Source organism: Phocoena phocoena, chromosome 4 (assembly GCF_963924675.1).
Source record: "Phocoena phocoena chromosome 4, mPhoPho1.1, whole genome shotgun sequence".
Taxonomy (NCBI): Eukaryota; Metazoa; Chordata; class Mammalia; order Artiodactyla; family Phocoenidae; genus Phocoena; species Phocoena phocoena.
The window spans coordinates 54992789-55007701 of record NC_089222.1 but is presented as its reverse complement, the minus strand read 5'-3'; the positions used below and the strand labels follow the sequence as shown (position 1 = coordinate 55007701).

Here is a 14913-nt window from a genome sequence, read left to right as displayed (position 1 = left end):
GAAATATTGGGAATAGATATTATAAAATGTCATATTTCATCAAAAAATAATTTTAGAACTAATAATGTCCCATATGTCCATAAAAAGTGGTGTCTACGGCACTAATCTGCTTTCCTACAGGTAATTTTTCTCTTATTATCATTATTTTTGAAATTGAGTGTAAAATACTTATAATCAATCTTGCTGGATTAAAAAAAACTGTCAGAAATTCTAAGGCTTGCATTATAATCATCTAAATAAATTTTAAAAGGATAGTTTCTTCAAAAATATGAGTATAAATTAGCACACTTAGAGTACATATACAATTTTTAAAGTGAAAGGACTACAAAATTATCGACTTTAACTTTTTTACTCAAAATTAGTGCAAAGATAATGAACTCACTTCCTACAGGGGCCAAACAGGTAATAGAGGTGATACAAGTCTGGTGAAACATGTGGCCCTTTAGGTTGATCAATCATTCATTTTCCAATTTTTGATAGAAAGAGATATTGAAGAAATATTCTTTAATATTGTAATCACAATGCACAATTTAGCCAATTGTTTCCATGGGAAAAAAGGAATCCATTTCTTCCAAAAATTCAAGTTTTCAATAAAGCGCAGAACAAACAAAAGGTATTTGTGGACTGGATCTGGCCCTTGGGCTTCCAATTTACAAACTTATTTTAATAGTTGAGAACATGGGCTTACTGTTAAAGAGATCTAAGGTCAACTTCTATCTTGGCCATTTATTAGCTTTATGACCTTGGATCAGCTACTTGATTTTAAGCTCTATTTCATCCTCAGAAAAAAAAAGTGTTAATAATAAAAGGTGACTCATAGGGATATCATAAATATTGAATGAGATGAGGTAATATAAAATATTTGCTAATATAAAAATTTTAGCAAAGCAAGCACTCAATAAGTGGTAGATATTACATACTATACATATAGTATATTATGTAATACAAAAATATAACATATATTTTAAATTTAATTGCATGGGAAAAGCTCTAACTTCCTTACCAGCTTTTACTAATTGACATAGGATAAATAGCCTTTATATCATGGGTAAAGACTTTCAATGTTTATAATTCCTCTTAATAACCGTATACAGATATCTATTATAGGTTAACGCAGAAAGCAAAGATCATTATCTGTTCTTTGGAGAATTTACCGTACAAAATTATCTCATCTCAAGCATTCATATTTTGTAAGGGACAAATCCATTAAAAAAATTTTCCACACTAAAGCAATATAAACAAGGTCATTAGTTATAAAGCATAGAAGATTCTCTTTTAATTGCTTTTCTGGAGACAAATACAGTAGAAAATGAAAATGATTTTGATGGGAGTTAGACATTCTGTGTATAATTTGAAAAACTGATTAGCTTCTTCAGACTAAGCCAGCTCTAGCCAATAAACTTTAGCCTGAGGTGTTTCACATTATAATAGTACCTTCTGAGAAAATCACTGGGACCTGTTTCCAAATCTTCTCCCATTAACACCTCAGATCTTCCAGCTGATCCTCATCAGCCTTAGAAGCTTGTTTTTCTTAACGATTAACAATCTCCTCCCTCCCACTAATGTCTTCGTATTGAAAAAGTTTAGAAATTCTCCCTAATATGTAAATCAGATAATAATAATTGTGATGATAGCTATAGTTACTGGAGGCCTTATTATATGCTTAAAGTTAGCCAAGCCCTTTACATGCATAATCTCATTTAATCCTTACCATGGCTCTCTAGATTCCATAAGTATACCAAGTTCCCCTCATCTATAAACCAATACTGAAAGAAGTTAAATCATTTGTCTAGTACTTGAGTTCAGAGTCAAGTCTAGTGCCATACCTAAGGCTATACTATATTGCCTCTCTAAATTCTTGGCTTAAACTCAACCAAAATGAATTAAACATGTATTGGATAAAAGCTTTCATTCAATGTGTTAACATGACAGGAGCTGGATGGGCTGGGATGGGGTGGGGATGATAAAAAGATGTTAGAAGATATCAAGCAGGAAAATTAAAAGTGAGTTAATTTCTTAATACATCAGTTTCATTATATGTAGTGGTTTTGGTAAGAGGAAAGATACCTCTATACATGTACCCCGTTTTCAAACAGCAATAGCATATGAAAATTCAATTTTAAAAAATTGATAAATCACAGTGATTACTTTTGCATTACCCAAGAATTCATCTCATTACAATAGGAGTCAGCCAGAGTTTCTCCATCTGTGAATTTATGTTGTTAGTGATCATTTGTGTCTACTGAGGGAGTAAGGGGTGGGTAGAGGGCTGCAGAGAAACCTAAAGGTCACTTTTGCTAAAAGCTATTAGACATTAAGATATTGCATATCTGACGTTGATAAAAATATAATTTAAACACAACTTCCCAGGAACGTTTATAATTTGAAAAACAAAGAAGGCTTTAGTCTATTTTCCAGCCACTATTTTGTTAATGAAATAGTTACATTAAGAAGGCCACCCCAGAGGCTTTCAAGTAGCTCCCAATAATGCATGCACAATTTGTAAAAGAAGGAAAAGTCTTTCAGCAGGTTTGGATCTACAGAGAAACAGTTTCCTGTGACATAACTCTGAGAAAGATTAAAAGGCTTAATGTCCAACAGAAGAATGAACATACTTAAGGTGAATCAGGTCTCTGTGATAATCTTTGGGAAAAAACTTCGTATCCTCACACACAAAAAAAGTAGCATCTTTTTAGGCAAGCAAACTATTGACAAACTTTGGGAAGCTAATCCACAAGACTCACATTAACATACAGCACATGAAATGCACTTTCCCTTGGGCAAGGAGAGGATAATCTATTGCACATGTCATCTGTTTCTGTGAATTCTGAAGATTACAATTATGTTTTGATGTTAATCCAACAACTGCACATTTCTTGCTGCGAAGCACACTGAAAATGTGAGTGACTGTATAAATCTTTTTAAATTGAATTCAACACTATTGAAAAGAGCTGATGTTTTCAAAAATTCTTACAAAGCCTCTGAACAACAAGAATAACTTTCTAAATGAAGCAGCTTCTTATAGTTACCTATTGGGTAAGAAAGACAAAAAGCCAGGATAAAATAAAATTCTGCATGTCTGCTATATATATTGTGTGTGTTTTGCATTTTTGGAAACACTCACCTCTAATGCTTTGATGTCCTCATAAGTAAACCTCACGGTGGGAACTCCAAGATGGTTGATGAAGTAATTGGCATCATCTTGCATCTGTACAGAACTGATATTTGTTTCTGGGCACTGACCTCTTCTGGAACAGTTGAAATTATTTTTCTGAAAAACATAATTTAAATTGTTAGCACACACTATGCTTCTTACGTTATCCCTAAATGAATGCTACTCAAAACGTGGTCCACAGTTCAGCAGCATCAATGGCACCCAGGAGCTTATTCGAAACATGAAATGTAAATGCTTAGTCTCCACCCATGTCCTCCCAAATGGGAACCTTTGGGGATGGAGTCCAGAAATCTGTGTAGCAACATTCCTCTACCGCGCTCATGCTCACTGAAGAGTGACTAGCACTGGACTAAATCAAGCTTTGCTTGTTATTGTTGCTTAAAAAGCATTTTTATCATAGATATATTATCTGTAATGACTCGTTAAGAGAATGTTGAGTCCCTAAAAAAGGTTTAGTTTTGTCTTTTTAAAATTTTTCCCACAAATTTAAAGGACAGCTTGGTAAGATATAATTCTATTCTAAAAATGTTTTTTGGACAACCACAGAAAGAAATTTCCTCGTCAAAGCATATCCCCACATGTGTTAAGAGTATATGCCAGGCGGAAGAGTAAGACGCGGAGATCACCTTCCTCCCCACAGATACACCAGAAATACATCTACACGTGGAACAACTCCTACAGAACACCTACTGAACGCTGGCAGAAGACCTCAGACCTCCCAAAAGGCAAGAAACCCCCCATGTACCTGGGGAGGGCAAAAGAAAAAACACAGACAAAAGGATAGGGATGGCACAAGGGAGCTGTGAAGGAAGAAAGGATTCCACACACTAGAAGCCCCTTCGCGGGCGGAGACTGCAGGTAGCGGAGGGGGAAAGCTTCAGAGCCGCGGAGGAGAGCACAGTAACAGGGGTGCGGGGGGGCAAAGCGGAGAGATTCCCGCACAGAGGATCGGTGCCGACCGGCACTCACCAGCCCGAGAGGCTTGTTTGCTCCCCCGCCGGGGCAGGCGGGGCTGGGAGCTGAGGCTCGGGTTTCGGTCGGAGCGCAGGGAGACGACTGGGGTTGGCGGAGTAAACACAGCCTGCAGGGGGTTAGTACGCCACGGCTGGCCAGGAGGGAGGCCGGGGAAAAGTCTGGAGCTGCCGAAGAGTTAAGAGACTTTTTCTTTCCTCTTTGTTTCCTGGTGCGCGAGGAGACGGGATTAAGAGCGCTGCTTAAAGGAGCTCTAGAGACGGGCGCGAGCCGCGGCTAAAAGCGCGGACCCCAGAGACACGCATGAGACGCTAAGTCCGCTGCTGCCGCCACCAAGAAGCCTGTGTGCGAGCACAGGGCACTATCCACACCCCCCTTCCGGGGAGCCCGTGCAGCCGGCCACTGCCAGGGTCCTGGAATCCAGGGATAACTCCCCCAGGAGAACGCACAGTGCAACTCCGGCTGTTGCAACGTCACGCCGCGCTCTGCCGCTGCAGGCCCGCCCCGCACTACGTGCCCCGCCCTCCACCCCCCCTCCCCATCCCTGGCCTGAGTGAGCCGGAGCCTCTGAATCAGCTGCTCCTTTAACCCCGTCCTGTCTGAGCGAAGAACAGACGCCCTCCTGCGACCTACACGCAGAGGCGGGGCCAGATTCAAAGCTGAACTCAAGGAGCTGTGCGAACAAAGAAGAGAAAGGGAAATCTCTCCCATCAGCCTCAGAAGCAGCGAATTAAAGCTCCACAATCAACTTGATGTACCCTGCATCTGTGGAATACATGAATAGGCAACCAATCATCCCAAATTAAGGAGGTGGACTTTGAGAGCAAGATTTATGATATTTTTCCCCTTTTCCTTTTATTGTGAGTGTGTACGCTTCTGTGTGAGATTTTGTCTGTATAGCTTTGCTTCCACCATTTGTCCGAGGGTTCTATCCGTACGTTATTTTTTGTTTGTTTATAATTTTTTTCTTAATAATTACTTTTATATTAAAAACTTTATTTTTTTTCACTTTATCTTCGTTCTTTCTTTCCTTCCTTCCCTCCTTTAGACAATGAATCATCGCAAATTGAGGAGGTGGACTTTGAGAGCAAGATTTATGACTTTTTTCCCCTTTTCCTCTTTTTGTGAGTGTGTATGTGTATACTTCTGTGAGATTTTGTCTGTATAGCTTTGCTTCCACCATTTGTCCTAGGGCTCTATTCATCCATTTTTTATTTCTCAATAATTATTTTTTTAATTTTAATAACTTTATTATATTTTATCTTACTTTATTTTACTTTATCTTCTTTCTTTTTTTCCATCCTTCCCTCCTTCCTTCCTTCCTTCCTCCCTCCCTCACTTCTTTCTTTCTTTCTTTCTTTCTTCTTCTACTAATTCTTTCTTTCTACTCTTTCTCCCTTTTATTCTGAGCCGTGTGGATGAAAGGCTCTTGGTGCTGCAGCCAGGAGTCAGTGCTGTGCCTCTGAGGTGGGAGAGCCAACTTCAGGACACTGGTCCACAAGAGACCGCCCAGCTCCACATAATATCAAATGGCAAAAATCACCCAGAGATCTCCATCTCAACACCAGCACCCAGCTTCACTCAAAGACCAGCAAGCTACAGTGCTGAACATCCTATGCCAAACAACTAGCAAAACAGGAACACAACCCCACCCATTAGCAGAGAGGCTGCCTAAAATCATAATAAGTCCACAGACACCCCAAAACACACCACCAGATGTGGACCTGTCCAGCAGAAAGACAAGATCCAACCTCATCCACCAGAACACAGGCACTAGTCCCCTCCACCAGGAAGGCTACACAAACCACTGAACCAACTTTAGCCACAGGGGACAGACACCAAAAACAACGGGAACTACGAACCTGCAGCCTGCAAAAAGGAGACCCCAAACATAGCAAGATAAGGAAAATGAGAAGACAGAAAAACACACAGCAGATGAAGTAGCAATGTAAAAATGCATCAGACCTAACAAATGAAGAGGAAATAGGCAGTCTACCTGAAAAATAATTCAGAATAATGATAGTAAAGATGATCCAAAATCTTGGAAATAGAATAGACAAAATGCAAGAAACATTTAACAAGGACCCAGAAGAACTAAAGATGAAACAAACAATGATGAACAACACAATAAATGAAATTAAAAATACTCTAGATGGGATCAATAGCAAAATAACTGGGGCAGAAGAACGGATAAGTGACCTGGAAGATAAAATAGGGGAAATAACTACTGCAGAGCTGAATAAAGAAAAAAGAATGAAAAGAACTGAGGACAGTCTCAGAGACCTCTGGGACAACATTAAGTGCACCAACATTCGAATTATAGGGGTTCCAGAAGAAGAAGAGAAAAAGAAAGGGACTGAGAAAATATTTGAAGAGATTACAGTTGAAAACTTCCCTAATATGGGAAAGGAAATAGTTAATCAAGTCCAGGAAGGGCAGAGAGTGCCATACAGGATAAATCCAAGGAGAAATACGCCAAGACACATATTAATCAAACTGTCAAAAATTAAATACAAAGAAAACATATTAAAAGCAGCAAGGGAAAAACAACAAATAACACACAAGGGAATCCCCATAAGGTTAATAGCTGAGCTTGGAGCAGAAACTCTGCAAGCCAGAAGGGACTGGCAGGACATATTTAAAGTGATGAAGGAGAAAAACCTGCAACCAAGATTACTCTACCCAGCAAGGATCTCATTCAGATTTGATGGAGAAATTAAAACCTTTACAGACAAGCAAAAGCTGAGAGAGTTCAGCACCACCAAACCAGCTCTACAACAAGTGCTAAAGGAACTTCTCTAGGCAGGAAGCACAAGAGAAGGAAAACACCTACAATAACGAACACAAAACAATTAAGAAAATGGTAATAGGAACAAACATATCGATAATTACCTTAAATGTAAAAGGACTAAATGGTCCCACCAAAAGACACAGAATGGCTGAAGGTATACAAAAACAAGACGCATATATTTGCTGTCTTCAAGAGACCCACTTCAGACCTAGAGCACATTCAGACTGAAAGTAAGGGGATGGAAAAAAATATTTTCTGCAAATGGACACCAAAAGAAAGCTGGAATAGCAATTCTCATATCAGACAAAATAGACTTTAAAATAAAGACTATTACAAGAGACAAATAAGGACACTATATAATGATCAAGGGATCAATCCAAGAAGAAGATATAACAATTGTAAATATTTATGCACCCAACATAGAAGCACCTCAATACATAAGGCAAATACTAAGAGCCATAAAAGGGGAAACTGACAGTAACACATTCATAGTAGGGGACTTTAACACCCCACTTTCACCAATGGATAGATCATCCAAAATGAAAATAAATAAGGAAACACAAGCTTTAAATGATACATTAAACAAGATGGACTTAATGGATATGTATAGGACATTCCATCCTAAAACTACAGAATACACATTTTTCTCTAGTGCTCACGGAATATTCTCCAGGATAGATCATATCTTGGGTCACAAATCAAGCCCTGGTAAATTTAAGAAAATTGAACTTGTATCAAGTATCTTTTCCGACCACAATGCTATGAGACTAGATATCAATTACTGGAAAAGATCTGTAAAAAATAAAAACACATAGAGGCTAAACAATACAGTACTTAATAACGAAGTGATCACTGAAGAAATCAAAGAGGAAATTAAAAAATACCTAGAAACAAATGACAATGGAGACACGACAACCCAAAATCTATGGGATGCAGCAAAAGCAGTTCTAAGAGGGAAGTTTATAGCAACACAATCCTACCTTCAGAAACAGGAAACAACTCGAATAAACAACCTAACCTAGCACCTAAAGCTATCAGAGAAAGAAAAACAAAAAAAAAAACCCAAAGTTAGCAGAAGGGAAGAAATCATAAAAATCAGATCAGAAATAAATGAAAAAGAAATGAAGGAAACGAAAGCAAACATCAATAAAACTAAAAGCTGGTTCTTTGAGAAGATAAACAAAATTGATAAACCACTAGCCAGACTCATCAAGAAAAAAAGGGAGAAGACTCAAATCAATAGAATTAGAAATGAAAAAGGAGAAGTAACAAATGACACTGCAGAAATACAAAAGATCATGAGAGATTACTACAAGCAACTCTATGCCAATAAAATGGACAAATTCTTAGAAATGCACAACCTGCCAAGACTGAATCAGGAACAGAAAATATGAACAGACCAATCACAAGCACTGAAATTGAAACTGTGATTAAAAATCTTCCAACAAACAAAAGCCCAGGACCAGATGGCTTCACAGGCGAATTCTATCAAACATCTAGAGAAGAGCTAACACCTATCGTTCTCAAACTCTTCCAAAATATAGCAAAGGGAGGAACACTCCCAAATTCATTCTACGAGCCCACCATCACCCTGATACCAAAACCAGACAAGGATGTCACAAAGAAAGAAAACTACAGGCCAATATCACTGATGAATATAGATGCAAAAATCCTCAACAAAATAGTAGCAAACAGAATCCAACAGCACATTTAAAGGATCATACAGCATGATCAAGTGGGGTTTATTCCAGGAATGCAAGGATTCTTCAATATATGCAAATCAATCAACATGATACACCATATTAACAAACTGAAGGAGAAAAACCATATGATCATCTCAATAGATGAAGAGAACGCTTTCGACAAAATTCAACACCTATTTATGATAAAAACCCTGCAGAAAGTAGGCATAGAGGGAACTTTCCTCAACATAATAAAGGCCATATATGACAAACCCACAGCCAACATCATCCTCAATGGTGAAAAACTGAAAGCATTTCCACTAAGATCAGGAACAAGACAAGGTTGCCCACTCTCACCACTCTTATTCAACATAGTTTTGGAAGTTCTAGCCACGGCAATCAGAGAAGAAAAGGAAATAAAAGGAATCCAAATTGGAAAAGAAGAAGTAAAGCTGTCACTGTTTGCAGAAGAAGTAAAGCTGTCACTGTTTGCAAAGCTGTCACTGTATACATAGAGAATCCTAAAGATGCTACCAGAAAACTACTAGAGCTAATCAATGAATTTGGTAAAGTAGCAGGATACAAAATTAATGCACAGAAATCTCTGGCATTCCTATACACTAATGATGATAAATCTGAAAGTGAAATCAAGAAAACACTCCCATTTACCACTGCAACATAAAGAATAAAATATCTACGAATAAACCTACCTAAGGATACGAAAGACCTGTATGCAGAAAATTATAAGACACTGATGAAAGAAATTAAAGATGGTACAAATAGATGTAGAAATATACCATGTTCTTGGATTGGAAGAATCAACATTGACTCTACTACCCAAAGCAATCTACAGATTCAATGCAATCCCTATCAAACTACAACTGGCATTTTTCACAGAATTAGAACAAAAAATTTCACAATTTGTATGGAAACACAAAAGACCCCGAATAGCCAAACCAATCTTGAGAACGAAAAACGGAACTGGAGGAATCAGGCTCCCTGACTTCAGACTATACTACAAAGCTACAGTAATCAAGACAGTATGGTACTGGCACAAAAACAGAAATATTGATCAATGGAACAGGATAGAAAGCCCAGAAATCAACCCACACACATATGGTCACCTTATCTTTGATAAAGGAGGCAGGAATGTACAGTGGAGAAAGGACAGCCTCTTCAATAAGTGGTGCTGGGAAAACTGGACAGGTACATGTAAAAGTATGAAATTAGATCACTCCCTAACACCATACACAAAAATAAGCTCAAAATGGATTAAAGACCTAAATGTAAGGCCAGAAACTCTCAAACTCTTAGAGGAAAACATAGGCTGGACACTCTATGACATAAATCACAGCAAGATCCTTTTTGACCCACCTCCTACAGAAATGGAAATAAAAACAAAAATAAACCAATGGGACCTAATGAAACGTCAAAGCTTTTGCACAGCATAGGAAACCATAAACAAGACCAAAAGACAACCCTCAGAATGGGAGAAAATATTTGCAAATGAAGCAACTGACAAAGGATTAATCTCCAAAATTTATAAGCAGCTCATACAGCTTAATAACAAACAAACAAATAACCCAATCCAAAAATGGGCAGAAGACCTAAATAGACATTTCTCCAAAGAAGATATACAGACTGCCAACAAACACATGAAAGAATGCTCAACATCATTAATCATTAGAGAAATGCAAATTTAAACTACAATGAGATATCATCTCACACCGGTCAGAATGGCCATCATCAAAAAATCTAGAAACAATAAATGCTGGAGAGAGTGTGGAGAAAAGGAAACCCTCTTACACTGTTGGTGGGAATGTAAATTGATACAGCCACTGTGGAGAACAGTATGGAGGTTACTTAAAAACTACAAATAGAACTACCATATGACCCAACAATCCCACTACTGGGCATATACCCTTAGAAAAACATAATTCAAAAAGAGTCATGTACCAAAATGTTCATTGCAGCTCTATTTTCAATAGCCAGAAGATGGAAACAACCTAAGTGTCCATCATTGGATTAATGGATAAAGAAGATGTGGCACATATATACAATGGAATATTACTCAGCCATAAAAAGAAACGAAATTGAGCTATTTGTAATGAGGTGGATAGACCTAGAGTCTGTCATACAGAGTGAAGGAAGTCAGAAAGTGAGAGACAAATACCGTTTGCTAACACATATATATGGAATTTAAGAAAAAAAAATGTCATGAAGAACCTAGGGGTAAGACAGGAATAAAGACACAGAACTACTAGAGAATGGACTTGAGGATATGGGGAGGGGGAAGGGTAAGCTGTGACAAAGCTAGAGAGATGCATGGACATATATACACTACCAAACGTAATGTAGATAGCTAGTGGGAAGCAGCCACAGAGCACAGGGAGATCAGCTCGGTGCTTTGTGATCGCCTGGAGGGGTGGGCTAGGGAGGGTGGGAGGGAGGGAGATGCAAGAGGGAAGAGATATGGGAACATATGTATATATATAACTGATTCATTTTGTTGTAAAGCAGAAACTAACACACCATTGTAAAGCAATTATACTCCAATTAAGAAAAAAAAAGAGTATATGCCAAATACCATGGGTCCAGGAGAACCACAAAGCTAAGTGCAACCTCTAGGGAAATAAACGGTGATAGACTATTAGTTCTTAAACTAAGAGTTGTCTAGCATGCAAAACAAATGGCAGTAGCTTTACAAAAATAAATCAAAGCACAATTAAAAAATCATAACCAGTAAAATAACTGTTCCTATAACTATTATTGTTTTAAAATGTCTTCATTAGTAAAATTTCCAAAAATCTAGAATCTTTCTGTGATCTGTTGTGTCAAGTATGAAATGTGGAAGAATGCCAATCTCCTCAGCAGGAATCATGAGGGAAATGAGACAATAGTGCGAGAACATCACATCCAAAATCTGGCAAAACATATGTATTCAATGTATGTTTGCCATTGAATCAAGACATTGACTCTTCAACCCCTTCCCATGTTTCTTTGGTATGATATAATTTCAAAAACACTTTTAAATATAATCCATCAAAGATTTGGAAATATGAATTTTAATATTCAGAAAGTGAGTTTTCCTAAATTTTTTCAACTACAGTGCTAGATCTTTCAAACATATAATAATGTTTCATTACCTATCCATTTTTTTGAGTTCCTAACAGAAAGATATCTGAAAGAAATTTAAAATCAATTAAAATGGAAAGTCTGTGTAAGTGTTTATAAACTAGGCATGGCATGTGGGATCTTCATGTTATTTGCAAATTATCTTGGGTAATTAAGCACTTTGGAAATAGAAAGTAAAAAGAGTGTTCTAGCACACAGTCTAACCAGCAACCTAATGCTTTTTATGGTGATCCCCAGAAATTTTCTTCTTTTGAAAGCCTAATGTTCTGAAAAGACAGTTAATCCTCTTTCACTCCCTCATATACTCCTGGGGCAAAGACTTCTGTAGGTTTTACATCAACTGGGATAGTTTGGGGAGGGTCTTGATTATTCCCAAAGAAGAGCTACCCTTAAGTACTAGATCACAAAAAGGAAAGAGACTACATTGTGTAAGAAGTCCCAAGTATTTTTGAGAGATCCAGTTGAAATCAGTTGTGAAAACTGGTAACCTTGAAGGTATTTGTTGAGCCAGAATAAACTTTTTTCTAGTTGAATTTGATTGCACTGAGCAGGCAAGACATTCACCAGTGTCCCATCATTAGTGTCTCATGCTCAGCCTGCCTCACTCATTCAAATGTACTAAATGGTGGCTGGAGGCATTTGAATTTGTGAAACATAGGCTGTTGCATTCTTGCATGTTATTAATGAGGCTTTGGTGGAATCTAGTCTTTTCTCAGATGCTTAAAAAATAAATTTTAATTTTATTGGCTAAGTGGTCTACTTCCCCTTTACTGCAGCAACATCTGTGTCTTTTTTGTGTGTGTGTGGTACGCAGGCCGCTCACTGTTGTGGCCTCTCCCTTTGCGGAGCACAGGCTCAGCGGCCATGGTTCACGGGCCCAGCCACTCCACGGCATGTGGGATCTTCCCGGACGGGAGCATGAACCCGTGTCCCCTGCATCGGCAGGCGGACTCTCAACCACTGCACCACCAAGGAAGCCCCTCTATGTCTTTTTGAGATAGCATATGTACCCTACTCATCATCAATGAAAATACAGATTTGGTTTTAATTTAATTTCATATACACAATTCTTACATCCACTCTAAATATCAGCCATGTTCCTTAGATAGAAAATTTTTCTCAACAGAGGAATGCCATGGATCAAAAATTGACAACTCGGGCTTCCAGTGGTTGAGAGTCTGCCTGCCGCTGCAGGGGACACGGGTTCGTGCCCTGGTCCGGGAAGATCCCACATGCCGCGGAGCGGCTGGGCCCGTGAGCCATGGCCGCTGAGCCTGCGCGTCCGGAGCCTGTGCTCCTCAACGGGAGAGGCCACAACAGTGAGAGGCTCGCATACCAGAAAAAAAAAAAAAAAAAAAAAAAATTGACAACTCTAAATTCCATGAGTTGTCTGAAAAAAAAAAATTCAATTAAATTTTTTAAAATAATTGTGGTTTAAAATGTTGATATCACTTTTACTCAGTCATCATTTTTATATAATAGCTTCCCTCTGACAAAAAGTATTAATTTCCCATATGTGCAAATAATTAAAATGGCAGAAATGACTCACTCCAATCAATACTTACATTCTTTGTTTGATCTAACAGTTGCACAAAGCAAAATTCTTGTTTTGCCTCAGTCTTTTACGGGCCCCAGGGATTCTTTCCAGAGGCAGTACAGATTCTCTAGTCTCTCTGTTCTTTCCATGACTAATCCCATTGCATAGATTTAATATTTTCATTGCATTCCATTTTCCAGGCAAATCAAAAGGGTAACATCCAGCCTTCAGAATCACATTTCTTAAAATACCTCTGCATCCTTTCCCCTCCTCTGGCTTGCTTTACTTTACCCATTTATTGAAAAGTCTATCTTTTCCCTAAAGGTCTGTATTGCCACCTCCGTCATACTTAAACTCCTTTCTAAACCAACTCTAAGATGAAGGCTGAGCATTACCTAGAATTGCTTTAAAATTATATTTTGACGGTTAAGATCTCTTAAACCACATCTATGGTGCTAACATAGACTATTTACAGAGGGAAGACAGGGTACAGAACAATAGGGTTGCGTGGCCCAAGGTGTAGCTCGACTCTACAGCTTGGGGCACTGGGATGTTGAGTCTCCTGTCAGAGTTAAGCCCAAATGAAGAGTGAAAGCTTCAAGAAAGCCAATCCAAGATTGGAGGATCAGGGGTGACACAGAATTCCCTAACGAGCCTTTCTGGGGCTTGTTCCTTACCTACTGAGTTTCCCTGTAAAGTCTTGTGGAGGACTTCTCTTGCCAGCCCACAACGTTTCTCCTCTCTGTGTCTCTCTCTGTCTCTCCCACCACCTTGTTTTCTACTGTCTACTCTCCTGTGATTTAATCAGTGATGAGGGGCAGAACTACAGTACCCTCAAGCCTATGTTTATTTTGTCCTTTTGTTCCTAACTAGTCTCAGAGTAAAATAGGATAAAAAAAAGAACCCAATTTTCAGACTGATTGTTTTTCCCCAAGTTATTTCATCTGGGGATCTCCCTTAAGAGGAGAACATTCCTGGCACGCAAACCCTATCCTCTAGGTCTTTTTTATTATTCACTACTTTAAAATCTAGGCCAGATTTACAGACCTGAAGTGATCCTAAATCTGCTTTCTATCTTAATGTGACTTGTTTCCCCTCACAGCACTGCAGTGGATTGTAATGGATCCATATCAGGTAATAGATACTGATCTACTCAGCCTCTGAAACACTAATATCTGAAAGGGAAGTAGAAAGAAAAGTTATTTCCTTCATTTTTCTAGAAGTTAGCCACCATGGGGGAGAGAAGGTTGATAATAAATTTGTGCAGGTCAATCAATTTTTCGAATTTATTTGCAAGGCTGAGTAAATTCAAATTAAGTATTTCATCCAAGGAGTTCAAAATGTTCCACAATTAATGTCTGATAACAAACATTTTTATTCCAGTTTATAAAATAAGCAAGTTCAGGCAAAGACCATGATTATGTCACTTGTTTAATCTCCTACCACTAGTCTGTTGAAGACCTGAAATGAAATCACTATCTCAATCCTAAAGGGGTATGCTCTTTGCAAGTATACTTTTAAGCTGAAAGGTAAAACCTCAGAGTAAATTACTACAAAAGTGAAATATAAAGACATTAAGTTAACATCTGTATTAGTTGAATAGCAATACCAAGACACATTG

At 38.2% G+C, this 14913-nt stretch overlaps 1 protein-coding gene across 1 annotated transcript in view; it reads right to left on the bottom strand.

Moving 5' to 3' along the window:
* NAALADL2 (N-acetylated alpha-linked acidic dipeptidase like 2) overlaps positions 1 to 14913 on the bottom strand; it is an 862695-nt gene that overhangs the window by 266064 nt on the left and 581718 nt on the right. Inside the window, 1 exon segment of the mRNA XM_065875821.1 lies at positions 3125 to 3271. Coding sequence (XP_065731893.1) covers positions 3125 to 3271 — 147 coding nt within the window.